Source organism: Artemia franciscana, chromosome 1, assembly GCF_032884065.1.
Source record: "Artemia franciscana chromosome 1, ASM3288406v1, whole genome shotgun sequence".
Classification (NCBI taxonomy): Eukaryota; Metazoa; Arthropoda; class Branchiopoda; order Anostraca; family Artemiidae; genus Artemia; species Artemia franciscana.
Window position 1 is genome coordinate 64,259,574 of NC_088863.1, and position 25,672 is coordinate 64,285,245.

The 25,672-nt window shown below is 35.0% G+C and overlaps 1 protein-coding gene across 1 annotated transcript in view; it reads left to right on the forward strand.

The window, feature by feature from the left end:
• Positions 1-445: 445 nt before the first annotated feature.
• The window catches only part of LOC136032862 (centriolin-like), a gene marked incomplete in the record, with an annotated part of 62,921 nt that continues 37,694 nt past the window's right edge, over positions 446-25,672 (forward strand). Inside the window, 3 exon segments of the mRNA XM_065713279.1 lie at positions 446-605; positions 14,707-14,940; positions 24,947-25,115. Of these exon segments, the coding sequence (XP_065569351.1) occupies positions 526-605; positions 14,707-14,940; positions 24,947-25,115 (483 nt within the window).

Sequence of the window (25,672 nt, forward strand, 5' to 3'; positions counted from 1 at the left end):
CAATTTTGTGCTTTTTGTCATTTCGTTGAAAACTATCCGCAAATTTTAACTTTGACAATAACTCCAAAATATATATGTCTTTAGGATAATCTTAAAAGTCAATAATAGAAACAGCTTATAGAATTTGAATAAATTCATGCAAAACATTAAAAATCAATGAAAATCTGAAGCATAACATAAACAAATGTCTTTGGAATCCTTGGTCGAATTTTTTTCTCTTTAAACCTCAAAGCTACTGGAGTCAACTTCAATTTAAGAGTTTATGTTTTACAATTTTTAATTCTCCCCTTCAATACCACGATAAGGTGTTTTTAGCAGAGATGGTTCAAACCTTGTGCTTTGGCGGTAAAACATACATTATCAAAACACTAGTTGCACTACACTCTTCCAGCCCGTGTTGATACACAAGGTATCTGAAAACGTGACTTTTAGTGACTAACGATGCAAAAATATAGAAGAAGAAAATGAAAAATAATTGGATTCAAAAAATCATAATTTGACCTCAAGAAACCTTACTTTTTAAAAATGACAAAATTAACAGAGGAAATGATTTTGTGCAAGGCGAAAAAATCAGACTTAAGTCAAGTCAAGAAGCTGAATTGCTGGTATTTTTTCTTAATTGTTTGTTTTTGTTCTTTGGTTTTACTGAGGCTGATTCCAGCCTAGGTTTAACTTAAAAAGATGAACTACCCTCTACTTCAGATTGGTTGACTAAAGCTAAGCTAGTGTACCATTTTTCAACAAGAAGTCAGTGTTCTATGTCTATGAATTAGTAATATCTCAGTTAATTCCAAAGAAGCACCAGCCCTTGGGTGTTGGATGCACACAACCTAGACTGGGAAAGTAATTAGTGAAACATGTCAAATTAGCAGGTCCAGTACACACAAGGGAATATCATAATGAAATGGTAAATTGGCCACTAACAACATAAATTAATTAGGCTAGGATGAAAGTGAATAGCTTAGGGCCTACCCTGATGCCTTTTCTCATGTCCTTTCATAGTTCAATAATTGTTTCTGGGGCAAAGTCAGGGTAAAATCCTACTTTAGCTACTTTTGACTATCTTTCCAAGGGATTAGGTTAGGAAAATAAAACTTTCAGGGAGGGATCTAAGCCAGAGAAAAAGGAACTGATAAATGAAAAAGAAACTGATAATTGATAAGGTAAAATGTTGTTTTGTCAAAATTTTAATACATATAGACCTGTCATGCTGGCAAATTTGAGGACCCTTGAGAGAGAGAGAGAAGGAATAGAGGTAAGTACTTCAAATACCCTCAAGGGACATACTTTGGTACTTGTGCATTATCCAGAACACACTCAAGAAGTTCTGTTTGTTCTGTTTATCTCAGAAAAATTGATTTGACTGTCTGCAATCAGTTATTATTAGCTTTGTGTCAATGAGAAACAGTGCAGACTGTTTTAATTAAATATTTAATATATAGAGGAAGATAGGGTAAGTTAGGTTCTTAACTTAATGCCTTCTGGGTAGCCTGCTTTCCATAATTCTTTGTTGTAGTTTACATAATTTTGTTTCTAAAGTAGTGTATTTTCATAATATTTTGGTAAATTTCCTTATGATTGGCCTAACTTCACTTCCTGAGTGTGGCCATGTTTGAGTGTGTATTCTAATCAATAACTTCTTTGAAATGTCTAGCTCTCATTCACACCATGCTATTTTTGTAAAACCAGCAATAAATAGAACAAACTGCAGTAATAAATGGTATCTACTATCAGCAAACCATATATTTACATGCAAATTGATTGTTACACTTCCAAAAATGTTCCTTCTTGTAAGAGTATAAAGTCATCTTGTGTCTATTGATGCACTGTTTTGTTGTTGGCAAGAACCCCTTATCCTGGAAAAATATAATTGCCTCTTTTTCAGTCTTTGACAAATCCCAAAGCTTCATTTCAAAATCTACATTCAGACACTATCTTCTATCAATATGCATAGCAAACTAAATTGAGTTTTGTCTTTATGGCTATGAGACCAGATTTTCCTAGAAAAATTCTTGAGTGTGTTCTGAATTGAATTGAATCAACTGAGTAATGAACAAGTACCAAATATTTAATTAAAATGTACCTGCATTGTAGTTTGTTTCACAAAAGAACCTAACTTCACTTATTGATTGTGTTCTGAATAGTACACTAGTACCCATTCTTTAGACTGTAGACCCATCCCTGAAAGTTTCATTTTCCTAATCTAACCCCTTTCCAAGATAGCCACAAGTAGCTAAAGCAGAATTATACTAAATTCAGTGCATGTCTAGAGAAGGATATGTAGAAAGGGAAACATTTTAAGAAGATAATTCATACTTTATAGTATGGAGCATTAACACATATTGCATGCTGCTCTGCTATACTTTACCTTTTAAAAATGTTTAAAAAATACTTTTTAGACAAATTGCCATTTGTTGCTGAGGCAGGAATATTTGTCATTTTCTTTAGTCTTAATAGTAAAATATTATTAAGAAATTGAATTTGTCAATTTTTAAAAAAGAACCTGAAACCCATAAAAATAACATCAGAACTGAAATAATTTTTGAAGGGTTTCTAGCACTTTTTAAACTTTCTTCAAATGTGTGTTTAAATTAATTTTTAACTTTCAAGTCTAAATAAAATTGCCATTCCTGAATCAGCTTCAAATGGTGATTTTTTCTCAGCACCCATTTTTTTATCAGAAAAATGCTTTTAAACTTGGAGGGACTAACTAAGGGCTATTTTGAGCCCTTTAAAGGCTCAAGATAGCATATGCCCCAAAAGTGACTAGTGAGTTATGAAAGAGCATAAAAAAGGCACCCAGAGTATAAAAAAGGCATCATCCTAGCTAAATTATAAACAGCAAATTTTGCTAAAGAAAAATTCTTATTTTATAATCACATAAATTCCAACTTAGAAGAATCTAAAGATTTTCCTTGTGATGCTCCAGAGTTTATGACATAAGTTTTTTTTTGTTCTTGTTTAGCAACCAGGTGCAGATGGATGCTTCTCAGTTGAGTTTCTATTCCCTCAAGGACACCAGGGGATCCAGCAAGGACCCTGGGCCTCCTCAAGATTTTTCTGGTTCCCTCTTGTCCTTTTTTCCCTTCTTTTACTGTGCTTTTAGAATAAATTTAGGCAATTATTTGCACCTTTGTCATTTCCCACCCCCCACCTAAGATTTTGCTCATTGGCTCCCTTGTCACCTTGGGCCTCCCCCAAGATTTTGTTATAGATCTGCCCCACTCAAGGACCACTCAGAATAAAAAAATATGCCTAAAAATGTAGTCATAATATTCTCTGCATAAACCACTTTTACCACACCCCCACCGTATCTGCAAATATATAGTCAAGATTATGTATTCCATCTATTTTGCCAATCCCTTCTCTTTTGTTTCAACTTAATACCTGTAGATTGAAGCAATGTTCATGAACTTGTAAAAATACATGGGAAAAATTCAATATGGGCCATTTATTTTCACATTAAAGTGGGGAGGGGTGAGGGTGGTGACAGTAGCTGATGTATGGAGGATTTGCTGACTACATTTTTTAGGCATATTGTGAAATAACAATTGTTTTTATCATGTTTCCTTCTGTTGAGCACACCTGATAAACTGATACCAGGTACAATTCTAGGAACAACTAGAAAAACACTAAAAAAGTATTCTTAGATTTCTAATTTTAAGGGATTGTTTTTACATTTTGACAACTCATACCCTGCCTCCCCTCCTCTGTAATGATCTCATAGAGTGGTAGTATATTAAAAAAACAAATACTAGGAATGATCAAATTCTTACTTTATAATGCACCTTGTACAATGAATCATATTTCCTTATTTTTTTCCAATTTTCATTCATGTTTTTTGATCATTTTTTATTTATGATATCCCTTCCAGAATTATGAAATTCAGAATGGACACAACCTTCTTGGATGATTCTTAAGATGCATTCCATTAATGCATCTGAATGATAGTGATGAAAGTAATTTTTACTGTCAATGTCAGTAACTTTTTTTCTAATTTTCTCTTGTATTCACTCCTACAGGTTCAAGTTTCATTGATTTTTACTTCTATTCTCTCCCTTTTTGTTGTTCAGTAACAGTTTCTTCTATTCTTTTGATGAATTTAAGAAAAGTTTTTCTGTTAAAGAAGTTTTTTGAATAAAAGTAAAAAGCCACATTAAACCAAAGATGAGCAGAAATAAAGTTTAATAATTTTTTCAATTATAAAACAGTTCTCAACCTTTTACTCTCCAACCTCTCTTGACTCTTAAAAATAGCACCAGAAATTCAATTTATAATTGCAAAGCCTCCTCCAAAGCTTCAATGACAATTCCTTTCATCTGAAGTAAAGTAAATAAAAAATAACACCCAGAGCCCACTTCACTCTTTACTGAGGCAGTGCAGCTGTGTTGTCCATTTTTGAAGCATAGACTTCAGTTTTGTATAGATTTTCTGATTGGGTTGGCTAATGTTTTCATCAAATATAAATGGACTGGGTGGGACTCTGGGAAAGTAATTTTCCATGATTAGTCAAGTCAGTCCCAGTAATACCACTCTTTTCTTAAGCCAATTCTATGCTCTAGAAAGAAACCAGATATGTTGGAGAGCAATTACACAACTCATTCAGGGAAGGATAAAGCAATAAATATACCTTGTTTTTGTCATTTGAATAGTGTGTAAAAGATTTTGATTGTGCTCAGAAAGATGGTGGACTGATGTCATTATAGCTAAATACTGAAGGGCTGTTTCTGTCTTTTGACCAATTAGCAAGATAGGACAATGAAATTTGGCAGGCGGATGAGGAACCAGACGAGATTTAATTAGAAATTGGCGTTTCCCAGATTCAACCATCTGGAGGGGAGTGGGGTATGGTTAAATTGGAAAAATTAGAAAAAAGGGGTATTTTTAACTTACAAATGGGTGATTGGATCTTAATGAAATTTGATGTTTGGAAGAATATCGTGTCTCAGAGCACTTATTTTAAATCCCGACCAGATCAGGTGACATTGGGGGGTGGGGAGTTGGGGCGGGAGACCTAAAATTTTGGAAAATGCTTAGACTGGAGGGTTCAGGATGAAACCTGGTGGGAAAAATGAGCACAAGTCGTAGATACTGGATTGATATAATCGTAACAGATCCGCTCTCTTTGGGGGAGTGGGGAGAGGGTTAATTCTGAAAAATTAGAAACAAATGAAGTATTTTTAACTTATGAAGTGATTGGATCTTATTGAAATTTGATGTTTTGATGGATATTGTGTCTCAGAGCTCTTATTTTAAATCCTGACCATATCTGGTGACATTGGGGGGAGTTGGGGGGGGGGGACCTAAAATCTTGGAAAGCACTTAGAGTGGAGGGATCAGGATGAAACTTGGTGGAAAAAATAAGCATAAGTCCTAGATACTTGATTGAAATAACCAGAATGGATCCACTCTCTTTGGGGGAGGGTTAATTCTAAACAAATTAAAAACATGAGGTATTTTTAACTTATGAAGAAGTGATTGGATCTTAATGACATTTCATATTTAGAAGGACCTTGTAACTCAGATCTCTTTTTTTTAAATCCTGACTGGATCCAGTGTCATTGGGGGAAGGGGAACCAGAAATCTTGGAAAACAGTTAAAACAGAGAGATCAGGATGAAACTTGGTGGGAAGAATAAGCACAAGTCCAAGATAAGTGAAAGGCATAACCGGACCGGATCCGCTCTCTTTGGTGAAATTGGGGGGGGGGGAGTAATTTGGAAAAATTCAAAAAAATGAGGTATTTGTAACTTACAAATGGGTGATCAGATCTTAATGAAATTTGATATTTAGTAGGATCTTGTGCTTTAGAACTCTCATTTAAATCTCGACCAGATCCGGTGACATTGGGGGGGGGGACCGGACATCTTGGAAACTGGAAATCTTGGAAAACGCTTAGAGTGGAAAGATAAGGACGAAACTTGATGAGAAGAATAAGCACAAGTCATAAATACATGATTGATATAATTGGAGTGGATTCGTTCTCTTTGGGGGAGCTGGGGGTTGTTAATTTGGAAAAATTAGAAAATTCAAGGTATTCTTAATTTAAGAATGGGTGACTGGATCTTAATGAAATTTAATATTTAGAAGGAACTCATGTCTCAGAGCTCTTATTTCAAATCCTGACAAGATCTTTTGACATTTGGGGAGTTGCAGGGGGAAACCGGAAATCATTGAAAATGCTTATAGATGTCATAGATTCGTGATTGATGTAACCAGACTGGATCTGCTGTCTTTGGGGGAGTTAGGGGGTGGGGCTCATTGCTTTGGCAAGTTTGGTTCTTTTAGACATGTTAGGACAATGAAAATTGGTAGGCGTGTCAGGAAGCTGCTCATATTGACTTGATATTGTCGTTTTTCATGATTTGACCATCTAGGAGGCTGAAGGGAGAGAAAGAATTAGAAAAATTTAGGTATTTTTAACTTACAAGTGGGTGATCAGATCTTAATGAATTTTAATATTTAGAAGGACCTTGTGAGTGAGAGCTCTTTATTTTAAATACCAACCGGAATTAAGCCTCTGATTTTCCTTTTAAAGCAATCTATTGCTTCTTAGAATTTTACTAGAGCTTATACCATATGAGCTCTTGGCTCTTCTGACCTCATCACAAGTGCCATATGCACTTGCAGCTCTTAGCTCTTGTTTGTTTTACCAATTCTTTGTAGTTCTGTCTTGATAAGCACCATTTCATATTATTTTTAAATTTTATTAAGATATCTCATCCTGAACATTTGTTTAGTAGAACTGCGTTTTGAAAAAAAAAATAGTTTTTATGGTTTCTAAAAAAAAACAAAAACATCTGGAATGTTAAAAATTACCATTAACTGAACAAGTGTTTGGTGTTAGTCTTAAGTCATATTTTAATACACATTTTAATTTATTTTATGACTCAACAAAAACTGTCATACTCTTCATTGACAATCCCTTGTCATTGGAAGATCAGCTGAAAAATTAGTACCGAAACTCTTGGATGTCCCCTGGATTGCCAAAGAGCTGGGAAAGAAGGAATTATGTTTAGGAAAAGTGAAAAGCTTCCTCCCATTTATGTGACCTGAATAGATATATGACTGACAAGTACTTGTTTAAATCAATTTTTCACAAGCAGACTTATTTTTATTTCGGAATATGAGGAAAATATAAGAAAAATATGGGAAATCAGTGATTCAGTTCTGATATTGGTTCTCCTAGATTGAACTTGAAAGTTTTGCAAAAGTCTACATTGAATTAAAGCAGCTGTTGAAAGTCACGAAACAGCTTATTTCTCTGCTCTTGGAAAAGTTACTACAGCAGCCGTTCTTCATGACCTTCTCATCATGATTAGAAATCTTATTTAGATCTGGCTTGTCTTAAATCAATGGCACTGAAGCCCATTACAGAGTTCAAAATTTACAGGATTTTTGTTTCCTGCTGGGTACTTCCCATCATGTCTTGACAATATTGCTATTAGGGTTATTAGTTTCATTATATTTGTAATCCCTTCCCCCTTAACTGTGCTTGTTTTGATTTTGTTGTTATCACAGAAGCTCTTAAAACATGTGGTTTATAGTCCTTTTTAAAAGTTGTTCCAGAAGGAATCCTTCAAATTATACACCAACCTCCTTCTCGCCAGTATTCAATAAGATTTTGGAAAGGCCTTGTTATCAAGACTCAAAAGCTTTCTTGATGCTAAATAGTTCCTTCATAAACTCCTCTGGGTTTTATGCTGTTTACTTGACTGAGTATATATTTGGTTTAGCCTTCAGTTTCATTTATTCAACCATAGATAATGGTTTAATCTCAGCTGCTTTACTTTTGGTTGTTTAGAAAACATTTGAATCATTAACACATGACATTCTTCTAGGAAAACTTGACCACACTGGAATAATAGGAACAGCTATCTGTTAGCTCCATTTGTATCTTCTGATTAGGAAGATTTTATTAGCAAGGCTTTGAAGTTGAATACAGAATTGTACAAGGGTCTATCCTGGGGATAGACCTTTTATCTTGCTTTATATTAATGATGATTTTTGCAGGTTTTCACTTTTCTGATCTTTTTTACTTGTACTGGTGCACATAGGTTCAAGCCAAATTCCAATGACAACTTGGTTCATTTCCATAATACATTATGTATAGTAGCATCTGATCAACCTTTGCAAGAGATACATATAATTGCTTTATTTGACATTGCTTTAATATACATTCCCTGAATCTATCATGACTTCCTATTTTCACCACATTCAGTCATAGGTTTCTTATGGCCCTACTAAATGGATGTCCTGATTCCAGTCGAATTTGCAAAGTAAAGCCAGACTAGTTGGATAGGTTGCAAATTCCTCTACTATAAAGCCTCTTTTAAACATCTATTCAGTTTGTGCCCTTGTAGTTACTTCTTTTAATTTTCTGGGACACTTAATGGTACACTTCAACTAGTCTTCCAGCCTCTCATTTTCGCATCTGATAGCTTGTCATATTGCTTACAGTATTCTTACAACTTAAAAGTCTCTGCTGTGCCTTATGTTTGGTGATTTTAACCCTCTGTTGGCATCTTTATGAGTATAAAACATAGTTCCAGCTGTGGAACAAGGTGGTCATTCTTTTGGCACTTTAAAATGTCTGATTCTTGATTTTTTTAAAGGTTAATTTTAATCAGCAAACTGTTACAGATTTTGTTTTATTTATTATCTATATTTTTCTTATTTACCAGGCATGTGGAGTCCTGCAGTATCTGATCATAGTTTTAAACTTTATTATACTGAATTCAATACTTTTCTTCTGTATGTTACAAAGTTTTTATTTTTGTGGGTATTTTTATTAAGTAATATCTGTATAAATGTTTAATGGTCTACTGTTCTAATTATTGATGTCTAGAAGTTGTTTTTTCATGATCCCCTCCTTAGCTGGCCATGGAGCCTTAATTTGGGATTTTATCTATTGAATGTTTTTTGTTTGTTTGAAACATACGTCTTAGCTAGTTAGTTTTTCAGGTAGAAGTTATATATACACTGAAGCATGGATTATCCAATTAGTTAGATATCAATATAGTTCTATTTACACCATGGAATCAGCCAACTAGTTGACCATCAAGATGTCAGCTATATATGCACTAAAGTTTGAAATAACTTACTAGTTGGCTATCAATAGAGTTCATCACTATATACACTGTGGAATTAGTTATTTTCATGCTTATTGTTCTTCTTCTTCTTTTCAAGTCACAATTAACTAAATCAAAGCATGTGTTAAGGTTTGGAAATTGAAAAATCTCTTGAAGTAATGCTTGTTTTTCTGTTCTTGGTAGTTAATATTAAGTTTCTCAGTCCTCTCTTGCTTTATTTTTAGTCTTGAGAAATTGTTTCGTGTTATTTCTGCTAACTTCGCAGTATTATTGCAGCTATAGATGAGGCATCGTCTAGTGTTTGAAACTGAAGAGCCCAATCTATAATTTGGATCCTCACTTTTTTCCAATCGCACCCTTCTTTCCTCAATATAAATGAATTGCTTCAAATTCTAGAATATAGGTCATTTTCCTCATTTGTTTGCAAAACGAGTATCAGCTGTGGTGGATTCTTGTGGAGAGTCTTTATCAAAATTATGTCATATATCATTGTTGGGTCAGTATTGATATCTGCTGTTGTTTTTCTTTTTTTTGCAAATAAATTAACCACATCATTGCACTGAACTCCTTGGTGACTTGGGACATGTTGGATATGAAGCTGTATCCATTGATTCCTTCAGAAGTTTCATCACATATAGCATGGCTCCTGGATTAGTTGACCAAACCAATATCCACGCAACAAGGAAAACACACAATAGGATTGCCAACTAAAGCTGACCCAGCCTTACATGAGGCGATTCCTTGGAGTACAGATGCTCATGAATATTGAAAAACTACCAGCTGAGAGGACATACTGGGGAGCACACTATTCGATGCACTCCAATCCCAGAGGCTATGGGCCATGACAGATTTGGACTATTGGGTGTTTTTTTCATATCAATGATGATAGCTTAGCAGTGCCATCTGGTCAAACTGGTGATGATAAGCTGCACAAAATCAGACCAATTTATGTTGAGCTGAGGGAAAATCTAAAAAGTATATTGCCGGAGGAGAGACAAAGTGTAGATGAACAGATGATTCCCTTCAAGAATTGGCTAAGTTAACAGTATGTAAAAGACATGCCTCATTCATGAAGTGTATAAGTGTTCACGAGAGCGGGCGTAAGTGGGATTGTCTATGACCTAGAAATCTACACAGGAAAAAGCTCAGTTTTGGTTAGGCCTTTGGGGCTGGGTGCTTATGCTGTCCATCAACTTACCAATAATGTGCCATGGGGACTGAATTTTAAGCTGTACTTCGGCAATTTTTACACATCTGTTGACCTTATTCATGTCTTACGCACCAATCACGGGATCGAATCATGTGGGACAATAACGAGTAATCATATAAAAGGTGCAGTTTTGGAAAGTGATGCATCATTGAAAAAGAAAGTGCGTGGAAGTTATGATTACAGACTTGAGAGGAACGTGGAAGTCTCTATTATGAAGTGGTTCGACAGTAAATCGTGGTCTCATTGTACTTTGCCATAGCTCCAGTTAACCAGTGTCAAAGGTGGGATGGAGGTACTCGTAGCCATGTCAAGGTAGATTGCTCATATATTGTCAGTGAGTACAACAAGTCAGTGGGTGGTGTAGACTTGTCTGACATGCTTCTGGAGCTCTACCTCACTGACCTAAGGTCTAAGAAATTATCTATGTGAACAGTCTATTATTTCCATGGCTCAGATGTGAACAACGTTTGGCCTCTACATAGGCAAGAGTGCAAAAACCTGGGTAGACAGCATACGTCCTTGCTGTTCTTCAAGGTAGATATTTGCAGATTCTTGATATTATTAGGAGTTGTCAATAATCTTCCTGCTCGCCTATCCTCTATGACTGCCCCTGCACAGTGAAAACAAAAATACAGAAACAGGCATGCTGTCTGAATTAGTGCACTGTGACACTGCTGGCTGTCTACCCGACACAGTCGAAAAGGTGCGCTGCTGGTACAGAAAATGTGCAAGGGGTGCAACTAGCCAAATCCTCTGCGTAAAATGTAAGGTTTAGCTGTGTCTGAATGGAGGCAGAAGCTGTTTTATGAACTTCCATATTAAGTGAAATGAATCTTTTATAGCGGGACGACAATATGGTAATCATTTCTATTTCGGTTTGGGAATGAAAAAAAATAATTGAAGTTGAAATTCCATTGAAACTGTGCTTATGTTGATAATTATTGCAATGTTTCAGAATTTTTCTATCACTCTTTCACTGTTTAGGTATGAAAGGGTTAATGTTTTACATTCACTTTTGGCTTTTATATTGATTCTTTCGGTAAAAACGTCACTATCAACTTGAGATCTACCCTTTTGGAAACCAGATTGAAAGTTTGAAACATTTTGTTGACTTCAACAAAGCATTCCAATCTTCTCTATATTGGTCTCTCTAGGATTTCCCCCAAAACTGGCAACAGAGAAAGGGGTTTTGTAAGATTCTGTTTCATTTAGGGGTTGATGAGGCTTGGGAACTGGCACAACTATTGCCTGTTTTCATATTTTTTTGGAAAGTATTACTTTTCCAGGATGTGATGTAAACCTGAAGAAGTATCTCTTTAACAATTGATGCAGAAAAATTGGTTATAACAATGAAAGCATGGTCAATTTTGAAATAGCATGCTTTGATCGTTATTTGAGACTAGCATCTATAAATTTTATGGGCCCATCTTGTAAGGTAGCTTTGTATCCCATTGTTGTTTTTTTTGCAACAGGTACCTTTTTCGCTGATATGACACGCCACTTTTGCGGATATGCACACATTTGGCAAAGAATTGGAATTTAATCTCAAGTGTGTAAACACAGAATAATCTAGAAAGCCTTCCTAAATAATGCTAAATGCTAGAAAAATTTGACAAATGATTTAGATTAGCATTAAACACACTGGATTCTATGTAGTTTGTGATATCTAAGTTGTTGGGACAAGAATAAAACGAAACTATCCTTACAAACCAATCGAAAAAAATTAGATCAGAAGCAACAGTCTAGCCTTGTCTAGACTGCAGAAGAGTCATGAATCGTAAAATTGTGATTGGATGTCTTCAGGGGTATTGGGGAGAATATTGAAATTCACCACATGATTAATTATCCTCTAATCACCTATGTCTATTAAAAATTGGTCTAAAAATGTTATTTTTATTTCAATGAACATCCTCTGGAGTTTCCATAACCACAGTGATAAGAGGTGAGTTGGTGGAAAAAGTTAATACAGACAAAGAGCTTTGTTTTAAATCTAGACAGTGTTACAATGTACCCTCGGAGGCTAATGCAGGGATCCCACGACGTCATCAAAGTAAATACAGTTTTTCATGAAATTACACACTTTGATTGACTGTCCTGCTCACTCAAGAATTATAACAATATCGCCTTTTTGACTTTACGGCAATTTTTCATACCAAATGACTGAATTAATTAGACATGGATCAGATAAAACTTTCTTAAGTAGGCGTTTTTTCCTTTTAATAAGCAAGACTTATGAATTTTTTTTGTCTTATGCTTATACTTTTTACCAAGCAAAATATTTGAACTAGTATGCACGATTATATATGTAGACACTTTTTAGTGGTGTGCATTGTTTGAAATTTTCCACAAGTCTTTTGCTATTGGCTGAATTTAGTGGACATTGTTGAAAAAGCTAAATAAAGCTCAACTTTTTACCAACAGAAATACAGCCCACAAAGTTTTGTAAGGAAAACAGTTTATTAACTTTGTTGACACCTTTTAACTTGATTGACGCCATTGGAGCCCTGCAAAGGAATTATCAGTAGGCGAAGTTAAGATTATTTGTGTAGTGTTGATGATCTGTTTAAAACGTTGCCAATACTGTTTGGATCTAATAAAGAAGAAAATGTAAATCCTATGTAGGCTTCTGCTTTAAAGTGTGAATGTGTATTGGGTGGCTTAAATGTAAAGATTTGAGAAGTGTTAGCAACTACTTCAGTATCTTTCAAGCCCCAAGTGGTACATTACCAATCTGCAGGTGACCTGCTAATGTTACCGTCAGAAATATCTGTCCTTATTCTTGAAAAGATAATTGTGTATGAAAAAAAAGTCATATTACGATTTTTGTTAATTTGGTAAATCTTTCTTTTATAAACAAGATCATAAACAGTACTGGCTCAATAACCGATCCGGTAACGTTTTTCACTGAAATAATGCCACAGAAATATAATCTCACAATAGGCTGCATATTTTCGAGTTAGTTTTATGCATGTATTTTTGGATTTATTCATGAGCGAGAGAAAATATTTTGGGGAAGTGCGCATATACCCCTCTCACCTCCGAAAATTTAGCCCTTCATTTTACTCGGGAATTATTCCCATTTAACATCACTTATGGACAAGAGGCGAATTACTGTATCAGAGATTAAAAGGGAAAATGCATGGATGAAGTTAGCAGTTATAAGCCACAGTTCTCACAGCTAAGCCCTCTTCCTCTCTCCTCTTGGCCAATGAACAACTGGAAAGAAATTTTACTTCTGGACTAGGGGGATTGGGTTAAACCTTTCATTTCAAGACACATAAAGATAAAGTTAAATATTTTGATTTCAGTGGTTTTCAACAGTTTTTTTTTTTTTTTTTTTTTTTTTTTTTTTTTTTTTTTTTTTTTTTTTTTTTTTTTTATAGCTAGACTTCAAGTTGAAGGCACTAACTGATAGAAATAACTTATTATAGATACAGCTACAATTGCTACCAAAACTACTAGATACTCATTTAAAATTATTGCTCCATTCATAGTCAGGCATATCACTGTTGCTGCTGCCAATATTTATCCTACCCTGACTACTATGTAATCATTCAAATTGAAGGCTTCTTAAATTCATTTACTCTAAACTGGATACTCTACATTTTATGGAAACAGAATAATTCAAGTATTTTCATTGTGTATAATTGGAAATCCATGGGGTTTTTCCTCCTACTTCAGACATTTAGATGAATTGCCCTTCTTTCAAACATGGCTTAGAATAATTTCAGGGACAATTCTGAAAAAACTTAAATGTTCAATATTGAAGTAAGTGCATTAGTACTTTAAATTTAAGGATATCCTTAGGAAGTACGAAAGATCTACCAGGGAAACATATCCTTAAATCCTCAAATAAATTTTGACTCTAGAGTAATTCATTTAACGAAAAGTGAAATATAGCCCATAGATTCAATAAGAGTTTTGTTAAAAAATACGCATTAGAGCTCAATAACTTCTAAAATAGTAATTATTTGGCTATATGTCTAAAGGCTTGTACAATCAAAACCTTCAGGACCTGAGTTTTCCCTGATGGTGCTGATCGTTTTTTGAAGGGATATCCCACATACATAAAACAACCAACAGACCACCTTGAAAAGCATGCACTTTCGGTGCGAATGAGACTTACCTCGGAAACACTTTCGAAAAAGGAAATGAGAGTAAGTATGTTTAAAATCTCATTTACAATGAAATTTTAATTGACTGGTCTTAATTAGTGCAAGCCAAGTGTTGGTACTAATAAATTCTATTCTTGAATGGGCCTCAAGGAAAGTGGGAGAAAATAAAACAAAAACAAAATAAGGTTAATTAAATTGCAATTGTTGCTGCAAGTCCAAATTTTCTTCAAAGAAGACAAGTTGCAGACAAATAATGAACAGAGTTAATCTCGTTTTTGTTTGAATTTCAGGGGTGGTGGTTTGACGGATGTAAGCATATTTATGATGATGCCAAATTTGGAACTTTTGGCTTTAAGTGTCAACAATCTAGAATCTCTATCAGACCTCAAAGGCTGTAGGAACTTGCAAGAACTGTATCTTCGAAAAAATAATATCAAGGATCTAAGAGAAGTTTGCCACTTGAAAAATTTGAAGCATTTGAAAAATCTATGGCTTGCTGACAATCCTTGTGCAGAAACTGACAGGTGAGTTTAGACTACAGCACCTGAAACAAAGCTTAGTTGGATTTGGATCAGTTTAAATTTTGTTTTTACTTTATTTTTATAATAGCCTATGTTTATAAAATTTTAATACGTTTATTATGCTTGAAATTGAATAAAAAATTATAGCTTAAACGTGCTATTAATTTTGCTATTTTTTTAAGCATATTTATGATAATTATGCATTATTCTGTTTTTGGTAAAGATAATACTAACAAAAGAAGATTTTTCAAAGTGGTTTTAATTCCATAGAGCTTACTTTTGTGTTCATATTTTGCTTAAAAAAGGGATAAACTCTTTTGTTGAACCAAAGTCTAGCTTTTTTCTAAAGTTTTCTATAGTTGAATTTTATATCAATTTTTTTTCTTTTCATTATTAGCCAGTTCATGAGGAAATTCGTTTAATCTTTTTTTAAACGTATAGGGTTTAATATATTAAGATCTAAATATCAACATAGAGTCGTTAAGTAACATTAAAACTTGGGGTCTTGGGATCTGTTTTTATTTCTGATGGATATTTCATTGCCCCATTTTTTCCTGTTTCAATCAATACTATGTAGGCTATGCAACCTGCTTTTATTCACAAGGGTCTTTACTTAAGATTGGGTTTCTTTGTCTAAACATTGTCTATGAAAATTTTAGTCCTCATATGTGTTGGTGCAAATTTTCAGAGCGTCAAAGCGTTTCTTGTTGTTTGAAATAGGGTATAACATGGTTCTGAACGCATTGACAGCTATTTCGTGAGTTGAAATGTTGACCACACACCCTTTTGACTTTTAATATGTAGAAATAAAAAGATTTCATTGTTTGCTATGGTTTGTTGTGCATTCTCTGTATCTGTTGAAACAATGACTATACTTTGTATACAAATCCTGGTTTCAATTGACACTAACTTTTCTTTAGTGTTTTCAAATTACCGTGGTTTGCAACTTGACATCGCTTTTTCAGTTCACACACATCATCGATGTTTCGTGAAATAAAGCCAATTTTGGATGAGCTTCACAAAATTCTTCATCAATCACTGTCGATTTTGTATACTAGTTTTGGATATTTATTTAGGACTACTTCTTTTGTGTATGAAGAACTAAGCTGGTTGATGTTTTTTTTTTTTTTTTTTGTCTTTTTAAAAACATTCACACAAAAGTGGCCATGGGTGAATGCTTTTTTTGCTTGGATAAATCTGGAAAGAAAATAAACAGCACTTAAAATTCAAAATGTTTTTACCAAAAAGTTGTCCTAATTTAACCCTATAGTAACCCGGATGTTGATGAAAAATTATATTATTGATGTCATTTGATTTCTTAGTGAAAGGAACTAAAGTTTTTAATATTCCTTTTGTTTGAGAAGTATTATTTTGCTTTTTCATCTAAGTTTATTGTGTGGTAGGAGGTTTCTGAATTTTTCTTTCCTTAACTTGATGTTTCGTAGTTCTTCTAGCCCCCACAGGGAAGGGGGCCAATCATCTAATTGACTCTCAGAAGCTGATATTCCTATTTTTGTATCTCCAATATGTTGTGATGATAGCCAGAATGATACCATGATTACCGTCTCAGAGCCTCCAATCTCCAAAACTGATACCCAACCAAATGATAGCCTTCCCAAGCCTTCTACAAGTCCTCCTGAAATAATTGGAATCTCAAACTCAATCCCAGCTATGGGAATAAAGGACAAACCCATTATCCTTTTCACTTCAACAGTGAAAGACCAATTATTTTCTATAAAAAATATTGCTAACATTTTAATGAATCTTTTCAAACATTTAGATGGATCTTCACTGTGAACCTAAACAGAGATGGTTCACTAGCAGTTATGTTCCTAGACAGAAATGAAGCCTGCAAAGCTCTTAACCTATATAAAAGTGGCAATATCTCTGTGACATCAGAATGGTGGAAACCACCTCGGAAATATTAAAAGAAAATCGTATTATATAACAAAACTTTAGAACTATCAACTGAAGACTTGAAAGATGGTCTTATGAACAACAAGGGAGAAATGCTAGGGGTTATTGAAGGTCATCGTATGGGCAAGCCAGATTTTAAGGGCACTAAGCAGTAAGAGCCTTCCAGTTTCCCTCTTTTTCTTGCCTTCTAGTTCCCAATTTGATTCGGTCTTCCTTTTTGGTCAGCTAAAGGCTCATAAAATATACCAAGAAAAGCCTCTCCAATGCTGAAAATGTTTTAAGCTTGGTCACTCATCTAAGTACTGTTCTTCCTCTGAGTTAGGGTTCCCCAATCGCCTTGGTAATCACTGGTAATCCTTGTCTGCAGAAAATAGATGACTGATTTTCCTAAATGTACCAATTGTGTTGGTAGTAATCAATCAACAGATCACGATTTATGTCCAAAATATGTTCAACGGGCTAAAGTTTTAAGGATCGCCCATCAAAAAAATTTTCCTGTCCATATAGCTGAAATGGAGCTGGCCAACTTTTCCAAAGTACCATCAGGTCCGAGATCTAATGAGGCTAAGGAAGTCGATTTAACCCTTTCTCCAAACCCCTGGCTAAAGCTCCCCAAAAACAACAAAATCAGGCACTCCTACCTTCTATTGAGACATATCTCCCGCAGTTGGTTAAGGAGCGACTCATTGTTGTCAAAGCAAGTCCAGCCCTCCACAATCCTAGAAGTAATCTCAAATTTTGGTCTGAAAGAGTGGCAGCTTCTACTAATATATCTATTCAAGTCAACACTATGCAAGATAGAGTTGGACCTCATATTGCCAGTTTAATTAAATATGTTGCATCAGTGGACCAAATCTGCATCAGTGAACCAAGTCATATTTCTTGGGTGCATAAAATAACATGATTTCTTTGATTGCTGTTCGTTATTTCAATTTTTTGGCAGAAAAAGAGAAGTCATTTGATGCTATTCAACAGAATATTTTAGTGTGCACTAAACAAAAAAATAGAAGCAGTTAAACTTCACAAAAATTGAAGCAATTCAATTCCAATATTAAAAAAAATCACAAAACACATCTTTTTTGGCTGAGCCGGACAAATGTAAGCCGAAAATTTGGCATAAATGTGGCAACAATTGGCTGACAAGAAGGGGATCCAATTCAGGCACTAAAATATGTTCATAATCATATAGTATTGAATGAAAAAGCCTGACGAAAAAATCCAAAAATAACATATAACACTGAACATATAACTAAATGAAGGACAAGGTCTGGAGAATGCTGACTCTAACGAACAGGGCTCATAGTTCATGGCATCCGAGTTCCAAGGCCATTCTGTGACTTTTTATATTTGTATGCATTGGTACTGTATTGTTTCGAAAAAGGGCAGGTAGATGGGGGAGAAATGAATGCGGGTAAATTATTAATGTTTTCTTGACTGTCGATCACAATTCTTATCCATTGGATTTGCTGAAAATATATATTAGCGGAGAAACAAAGCTAACAAAATTAACAAGTAGGGAAATTTAAGTTAGGCTCCTATTTTTCCACGAATCATATAAAGTTTGCTCCAACCCTGTATTTTGGAATAGATAAGGTTTAAGGTTAAAAAAAAAAAAAAAAAAAAAAGAAATTTGGACCCTTGATAACTCCTTATGTTTAACAACAAATTTTTATTTGGGCACCTGAAGAAACCCGTGACCTTTACATCTTCTAAGATTATACCTTAGAAGATGTAATCTTCTAAGCTCTTAAAATAGGTAATCATACTTTCGCGTGTCTTCAGCTTCTCACTATTTATAGTTACACCGACTATAACAGTTATAATGAATAATTACTAGTGACTAGCTTCTTAGAATAAATTATCACATATTTTTGTCGAATCCTCCTCTTATTGTTTGTCACGAATACTGAAAACAATGACTATTAATATATCCGGATTATTTAAAATATCCTGTATTATTTAAAATATCCAGGTTTATTTAAAATATCCTTAGCCTGGGTTTGATCCTTTGTTTAGGAGAATGAGGGTAAGGGATTCGACAAAGGAATATTTTAGGCCCAACTACTACTTTTTTGAGGAGGTTGTGGGGGAGGTGATTATTTACAAAACTGGAGGAAGAGGTTAAAAGGGATTTATGTACCTCAAATTGGCCCAAAAGACTTCTACCTTGATTAAATAATAATTTTGGATCCTTTCAGGTTTCGACTCTTTCCCATATGGACAGACCTTCTTATTCCACTTTAAGGGTTTCATCTGTGTATTTTACCATAGAAAATTGTTTTAGAGCTCAAATATTTCCTGCAATAAGAGCACAGAGCTTAATTTTTTGACCTACATTTGATTTCATTTTCGTTTGCAACTGACTCCAACGATCGATAAAATACGTATTGGGGCTAGAACACACGTTTTATCCATATTATTCTCACTGGCTAACTTTCTTTTAATATTGCATATGAAACGTCTTGTGCACTATGTACTGTGAGAAGGATTTTTTCCCATGAGTTATATTTTTCATTAATTTTTTTTCCTTCCACTGGTTCTGACTATGGAATAGAGTAACTTGTTCCATGGAAAAGAGGTTCAGTATGCGAATTTTTGGGAATTAGTTTAAAAAATATCTATCTTATAATGTATGATACCTCACCTATATCACACAAATATAATGTTCAACCAGTGGAAGAGGAATCAAAATAAAAGAAAAATAATTATATGTTTTTTATGTTTCAATTTTTGAAAGGGATGTTTTGTATCAATCTCCTACTTTCCTCTGCGTGCGGAGGGATTATTCCAATGGGGAATCTGCTACCAAGAAAATAAAACTATTTTTCTGTATTTTGAAAACAGTTTATTTTTCGGTTTTCTAATACTTTTTAGGTTTTAGTTCTTTGCTAAGAGTTTTCCTGGTTTTATTATGGCACTTTGGCTTGCCTTTCACATCTGGTCAAAACGACAACTATGATATCAGATTCTTTTTTCCTTGTGCTTTTCTCCTTGTGCTCCTTATGTCAAACTACAAAGGTTCTTTCTTCAGGATTCCTAGCAAATGTGAAAATTTTGGTAAAAGAAGTCTTTGTAAAAATCTAATAAACTGAATTAATACAGAGTTTGCATGTTAAAGATAAATTGTTGGTTAATAAAAAAAAAACGCTATCGTCTTACCCTCCTCCACCTGTATATGTTTAAACTTCCTAAGTGTCTGTCATTATAATCAGAATTTGTAAAAGGCTATTCAATTAATTAAAGGACACACGTTCATTAATTAAATGGAAACTAGAATTTTTTATATTCAGTAATCATATATTTAACTAATTTCAAAGTTTTTAATGCAACACCCCAACCCTATGACTATTTGCTAATAGTCATAGAGTGTATATTTGGATTTCACATTGCATTCATCTGGTTAATATTAAAAAAACATCAGTTGTCCCCTTACTTCCCGCCTCGAATATTGATATAAGCCACAGTGCTCCTTAAATATTATATAGGATTGAAAGACAAAATTATATTACGAGGTTTTTTTTTTGATTTTAGAGAGACACTTTTTTTATTACACATATCAATATACAAAAGAGCTACATCAGCTACTTTAGAAAGTCAAAGACTTGTTTGTAGTGGCTGATAAACGCTAGAGACAACATTGAAAAAAACAAGTGAAAAAAGAAAACAAAAGGCAAATAAAGAAGAAGAGAGGGAAAGAGAAAAAAAAAATCCTACTTAAAAAACAATACAATAAGCCATCCCATTTAAATTATTTACTTTATCTCTTCCCAGAAGGTGGTTCTTCAATCTACTCTTAAACTGGCTAACATTTTCTGATAACCTTATATTCATTGGTAAAGAATTCCATACTGCTGGTCCAGCAAACCTGGGACTAAAATTGGCCGCTGAGAGCTGCGACACTCGTATACCAAATCATCCATATTTCTACTCTCATAACTGTAGTAAAAATAATTCCTTGTAAACATTTGACGAAAAATTTTAGGGGACAAAACATAAACACTATGAAATACAAAAATAGTTAGTCGATAATCATGAAGTTGGCAAACATTATGAATCATGACTGTATCATTTTCACCATGGAAATAATTTCCTAATAGTCTAATAGCTTTATTTTGTAAAACCTGAACACGTTTAAAATTTTCTCAAAATCGACTAGTCCATATCACATAACCATAAGAAATATAATGCATGACAATAGAATGATAAAGAGTTAAAAGGGCAGAACGAGGTGACTGATTTCTCAGACGCCGAATCAAACCAAGCCCTCTAGATACCTTAGCTGCCACCTCATCACTATGTGCTTTCCAACTCTGATTTTGATCAAGCTGTAAACCAAGGTATCTCACCACAGCCACTTGTTTCAATGGCCTATTAAAGAGAAATACTTTTCCACTTAATCAACTGGATTTCCTTTCGGACTAAACAGTATAAAATGAGTTTTTATGACACTTGGTATTAATCAAGTGACATATAGCGATCGCAAATTTTGTCGGTCTGCCTGTCGGTCCTTCGGTCTGTCCTGGTTTTGCTACTATAGGCACTTCCAGGTAAGCTAGGACGATGACATTTGGCAGGCGTATCAGGGATAGGACCAGATTAAATTAGAAATAGTCGTTTTTCCGATTTGACCATCCGGGGGGGGGAATGGGGGGCCCGATAATTCGGAAAAAAATAAAAAAATGAAGTATTTTTAACTTACGAATGGGTGATGGGATCTTAATGAAATTATGAAAAAAATAGAAAAAATGAGGTATTTTAAACTTACGAAGGAATTATCGGATCTTAATGAAATTTGATGTTTAGAAGGATATCGTGTCTCAGAGTTCTGATTTTAAATCCCGACCGGATCTGGTGACATTGGGGGGAGTTGGGGGGCCTAGAATCTTTCAAAACGCTTAGAGTGGAGGGATCGGAATGAAACTTGATGGGAAAAATTATCCAATATATAACCCTTGATGGGAAAAATTAAGTCCAAGATACGTGATTGACATAACCGGAACGCATCCGCTCTCTTTGGGGTAGTTAGGGAGGGTTAATTCTTAAAAATCAGAAAATGAGGTATTTTTAACTTGCGAAGGGGCGATCGGATCTTACTGAAATTTGATCTTTGAAAGGATTTCATGTTTCAGAGCTCTTATTTTAAATCCCGACTGGATCCGGTGAAGGGGAAGTTGGGGGGGGGGGAAACCTAAAATCTTGGAAAACGCTTAGAGTAGAGGGATCGGGATGAAACTTGGTGGGAAAAATAAACACTAGTCCTAGATGCGGGATTGACATAACCAGAACGGATCAGTCCTCTTTGGGAGAGTTGGGAGGGGGTTGATTAAAAAAATTTAGAAAAATGAGGCATTTTTAACTTACGAAAGAGTGATCGTATCTTAATGAAATTTCATGTTTAGAAGGACCTCGAAACTCAGATCTCTTATTTCGAATCCCGACCGGATCCATTGTCATTAGGGGGGGGGGGAATCTTGGAAAACGCTTAAAGCGGAGAGATCAGATGAAACTTGGTGGAAAGAATCTGCTTGGTGGAAAGAATCTGCTTTCTTTGGTGGAGTTAGGGGGGGGGGGTGTATTTTGGAAATATTAGAAAAAATGAGGTATTTGTGACGTACGAACGGGAGATCATATCTTAATGAAATTTGATATCTAGAAGGATATTGTGCTTTAAAACTCTCATTTTAAATCCCGACAAGATCCAGTGACATTGAAGGGAGTTGGAGGGGGAAACTGGAATTCTTGGAAAACATGAAAATCGAGGTATCTTATGAATGGGTGATCGGATCTTAATGATACTTGATATATACAAGAATCTTATGTCTTAGATGTTCATTTTCAATTCGAATCGGATCCGGGGATATAGAGGGCTGGAGGGGGGAAACAGAAATCTTGGAAACCGGAAATCTTGGAAACCGGAAATCTAGGAAACTGAAAATCTTGGAAAACGCTTAGAGTGGAGAGATCGGGATGCGAATTGACGGGAAGAATAAGCACAAGTTATAGATACGACATTGACATAATTGGTATGGATCCGCTCTCTTTGGGGGAGTTAGGAGGTGGGGTTCAGTGCTTTGGCGAGTTTGGTGCTTCTGGACGTGCTAGGACGATGAAAATTGGTAGGCATTTCAAGGAGATGCACAAATTGACTTGATAAAGTCGTTTTCCCTGATTCGACCTTCTGGGGGGCTGAAGGGAGAGGAAAAGTTAGAAAAATTGAGTTATTTTTAACTTACGATTGGGTGATCGGATCTTATGAATTTTGATATTTAGAAGGACCTCCTGAGTGAGAGCTCTTATTTTAAATCCCGACCGGCATTAAACTTCTGATTTTCCTTTTAAAGCAATCTATTGATTCTTAGAATTTTGCTGGAGCTCATACTATATGAGTCTTGGCTCTTCCGACCTCGTCACAAGAACTATATGAGCTCTTAGCTCTTGTTAAAACATTCACGGATAAACGACCAATCTTTGTAAAAATTAAAAGACGACTTAAAGCTTGATTAATTTCCTCCACAAGATCATCAGCATTTCTTGCAGCAGCTGACAATACCCTGTCAGTTGCGAAAGAAGTATTAACACCACCCGAACCATAAAGCTGCATAGTATCTACATATACAAGATATAACAAAGGACCCAAAACAAAATTAAGGTCTGTTTGAGCATAAGTACACAACAGAAAATTATTTCAAAAAAGTAAGTTTGTTTTCAGAGAGTACATTTTTTTACTCTATTTTTCGACATAATTATCATGCTTGTTCAAAACACTTATCATGCCTCTCAACCAAATTTAAAATACCTCCTTGATAAACACTTGCGCCTGCTCCGATAACCAAGAGTTCACTTCCGTTTTTTTTGTTGTCATCATCACTGTAACAATTGCCACTGAGGTATTGTTTGAGGTGAAGAAACAGATGGTAATCACTTGGCGCAAAATCAGGACTCTAGGGAGGGTGGTCTAAAACTTCCCAACCAAAACTGTACAACAAGTTATGGGTCTGACCTGCAGTGTCTGGTTTGCATTCTCATGAAGAAGAGCAATTCTCTTTGTCAGCATGCCAAGTCTTTTGTTTTGAATCACTCTAGGTAGCTTGCTGACCGGTTGGCAGTATGCTTCCGCATTGATAGTGGTTCCTCATTGCATGGAGTCGACCAAGAAAACACCATGCCTATCCCGAAACACTGACGCCATGATTTTTTACTTGAACAGTCTTTTTAGCCTTCACCTTTACAGGGGAGTGTTTGTGTCTTCATTCCATGCTATGTTGCTTTGACTCGGGCGTGATATGCGAAACCCTTGTTTCGTCTCCAGTTACGATCTGACTCAAAAGGTCGTCACCTTCTTTGTGATAACGAGTCAAGAACATCATTGTACACTCAAATCTTTGGTGTTGGTGGTCCTCTGTCAGGAGTTTTGGTACCCATTGGAAGCACAGTTTCCGAAACTTCAGGTTTTCAGAAACAATATTGTAAAGCACTGACCTCGAAACCTCAAAAAATTCATTTGACAGACCAGTTATGGTGAAGCGTCTGTTGTCACGGATTCTCGCTTCATCTGATGCCACCAATTTATCTGTAATGTAAGAAGAGCGACCTGAGTGGACCTCATCATGGACGTTGTCACGGCCATCTTTGAATTCTCATACCTTCTTTGCTTTCCCTCATTACAGTGTCATTGCATACAAAAACCTTATCACTGAGCGAACCTCAGACGCGGTAGGCGAATTGATATTCTTGAACATTTTGTAAGCACAAAACAGCACCATGAAGGTTAGCTACACAGATGAAACTGAGCACAGTTGTTCCCGAGACTTGCTGGTACACGACGCCCTCGCTATTTGCGTTATGCGCGCGAACTACTAGCATGTACAATAAAACAGATCTTAATTAAAAAACGTGCCTTGTAAATAATAAAAATATTAATGGATAAGATAATATTATTGTATAAATAATAATATAATAATAAATGATAATAATGTATATTATTATATAGGATAGGAAAGACAAAAAAAAGTTGCCTTCGAAGTTCTTAGAGGTAGAACCTGCTATCTTCTTTTGTTGTGTTTTTTTTCGTTGTCGTTTTTTTTTTTTTTAGTTATCGTTTAAGTGTTCTAAGGACTTTACCTCAGCTTCAGGTATTGGATGATGTACAAGTGCAAAAGCAGGAACTGCAAGAAGCTTTTGCTAAGGGCAAGGAGCTAAAATTGCCCGATGAAGACAGTGACGAAAATTCTCCCTCCTCCCAAGTGAAGACAAATCCAGAGGTAAACATAAATTAACTAAGTCGCTGCATTATTCACTTTTTAATGCTTGGAAGTATTATGTAATCAAGGGGTGTATTTTAAAAGTATGTTCTTAATATAGGTACTTAAAGCATATGTCTTTGAAGGTACCTGTCATGCAGTAATTATAATTGACGGACGTGAAACATAACCTGTTTGCGACAATTGCTTTAAGTATGTGCTGGTAGCCTATGCGCTTATACGGGCAGAATTCCCTTTAAGTCATCTATTTGTTCTAAACTGAGAATAAACAAACAAAACAAGTTTTTCCAGAAATTATTATATTTATGGGGTGATGCCCTTTCCTCAAGGACCCCGGCCCTTTACTCTTAAAGTCTTAAAGTTCTTTAAAATACTTCTCATTCAAATTCAACATACTTCTCATTTTGTTTGAGTAGTCTTTCATAAAAATTATGACATATGGTCAAACTTTTGCGTAAAGAGCGATGGCTGAAGAAAGAACAGCCCCCTTCATATACAGATTTTTCTGTTAGTTTTAAATTTTAATGTTACTGCTTACTTTCAGTTGAAATTTTTTT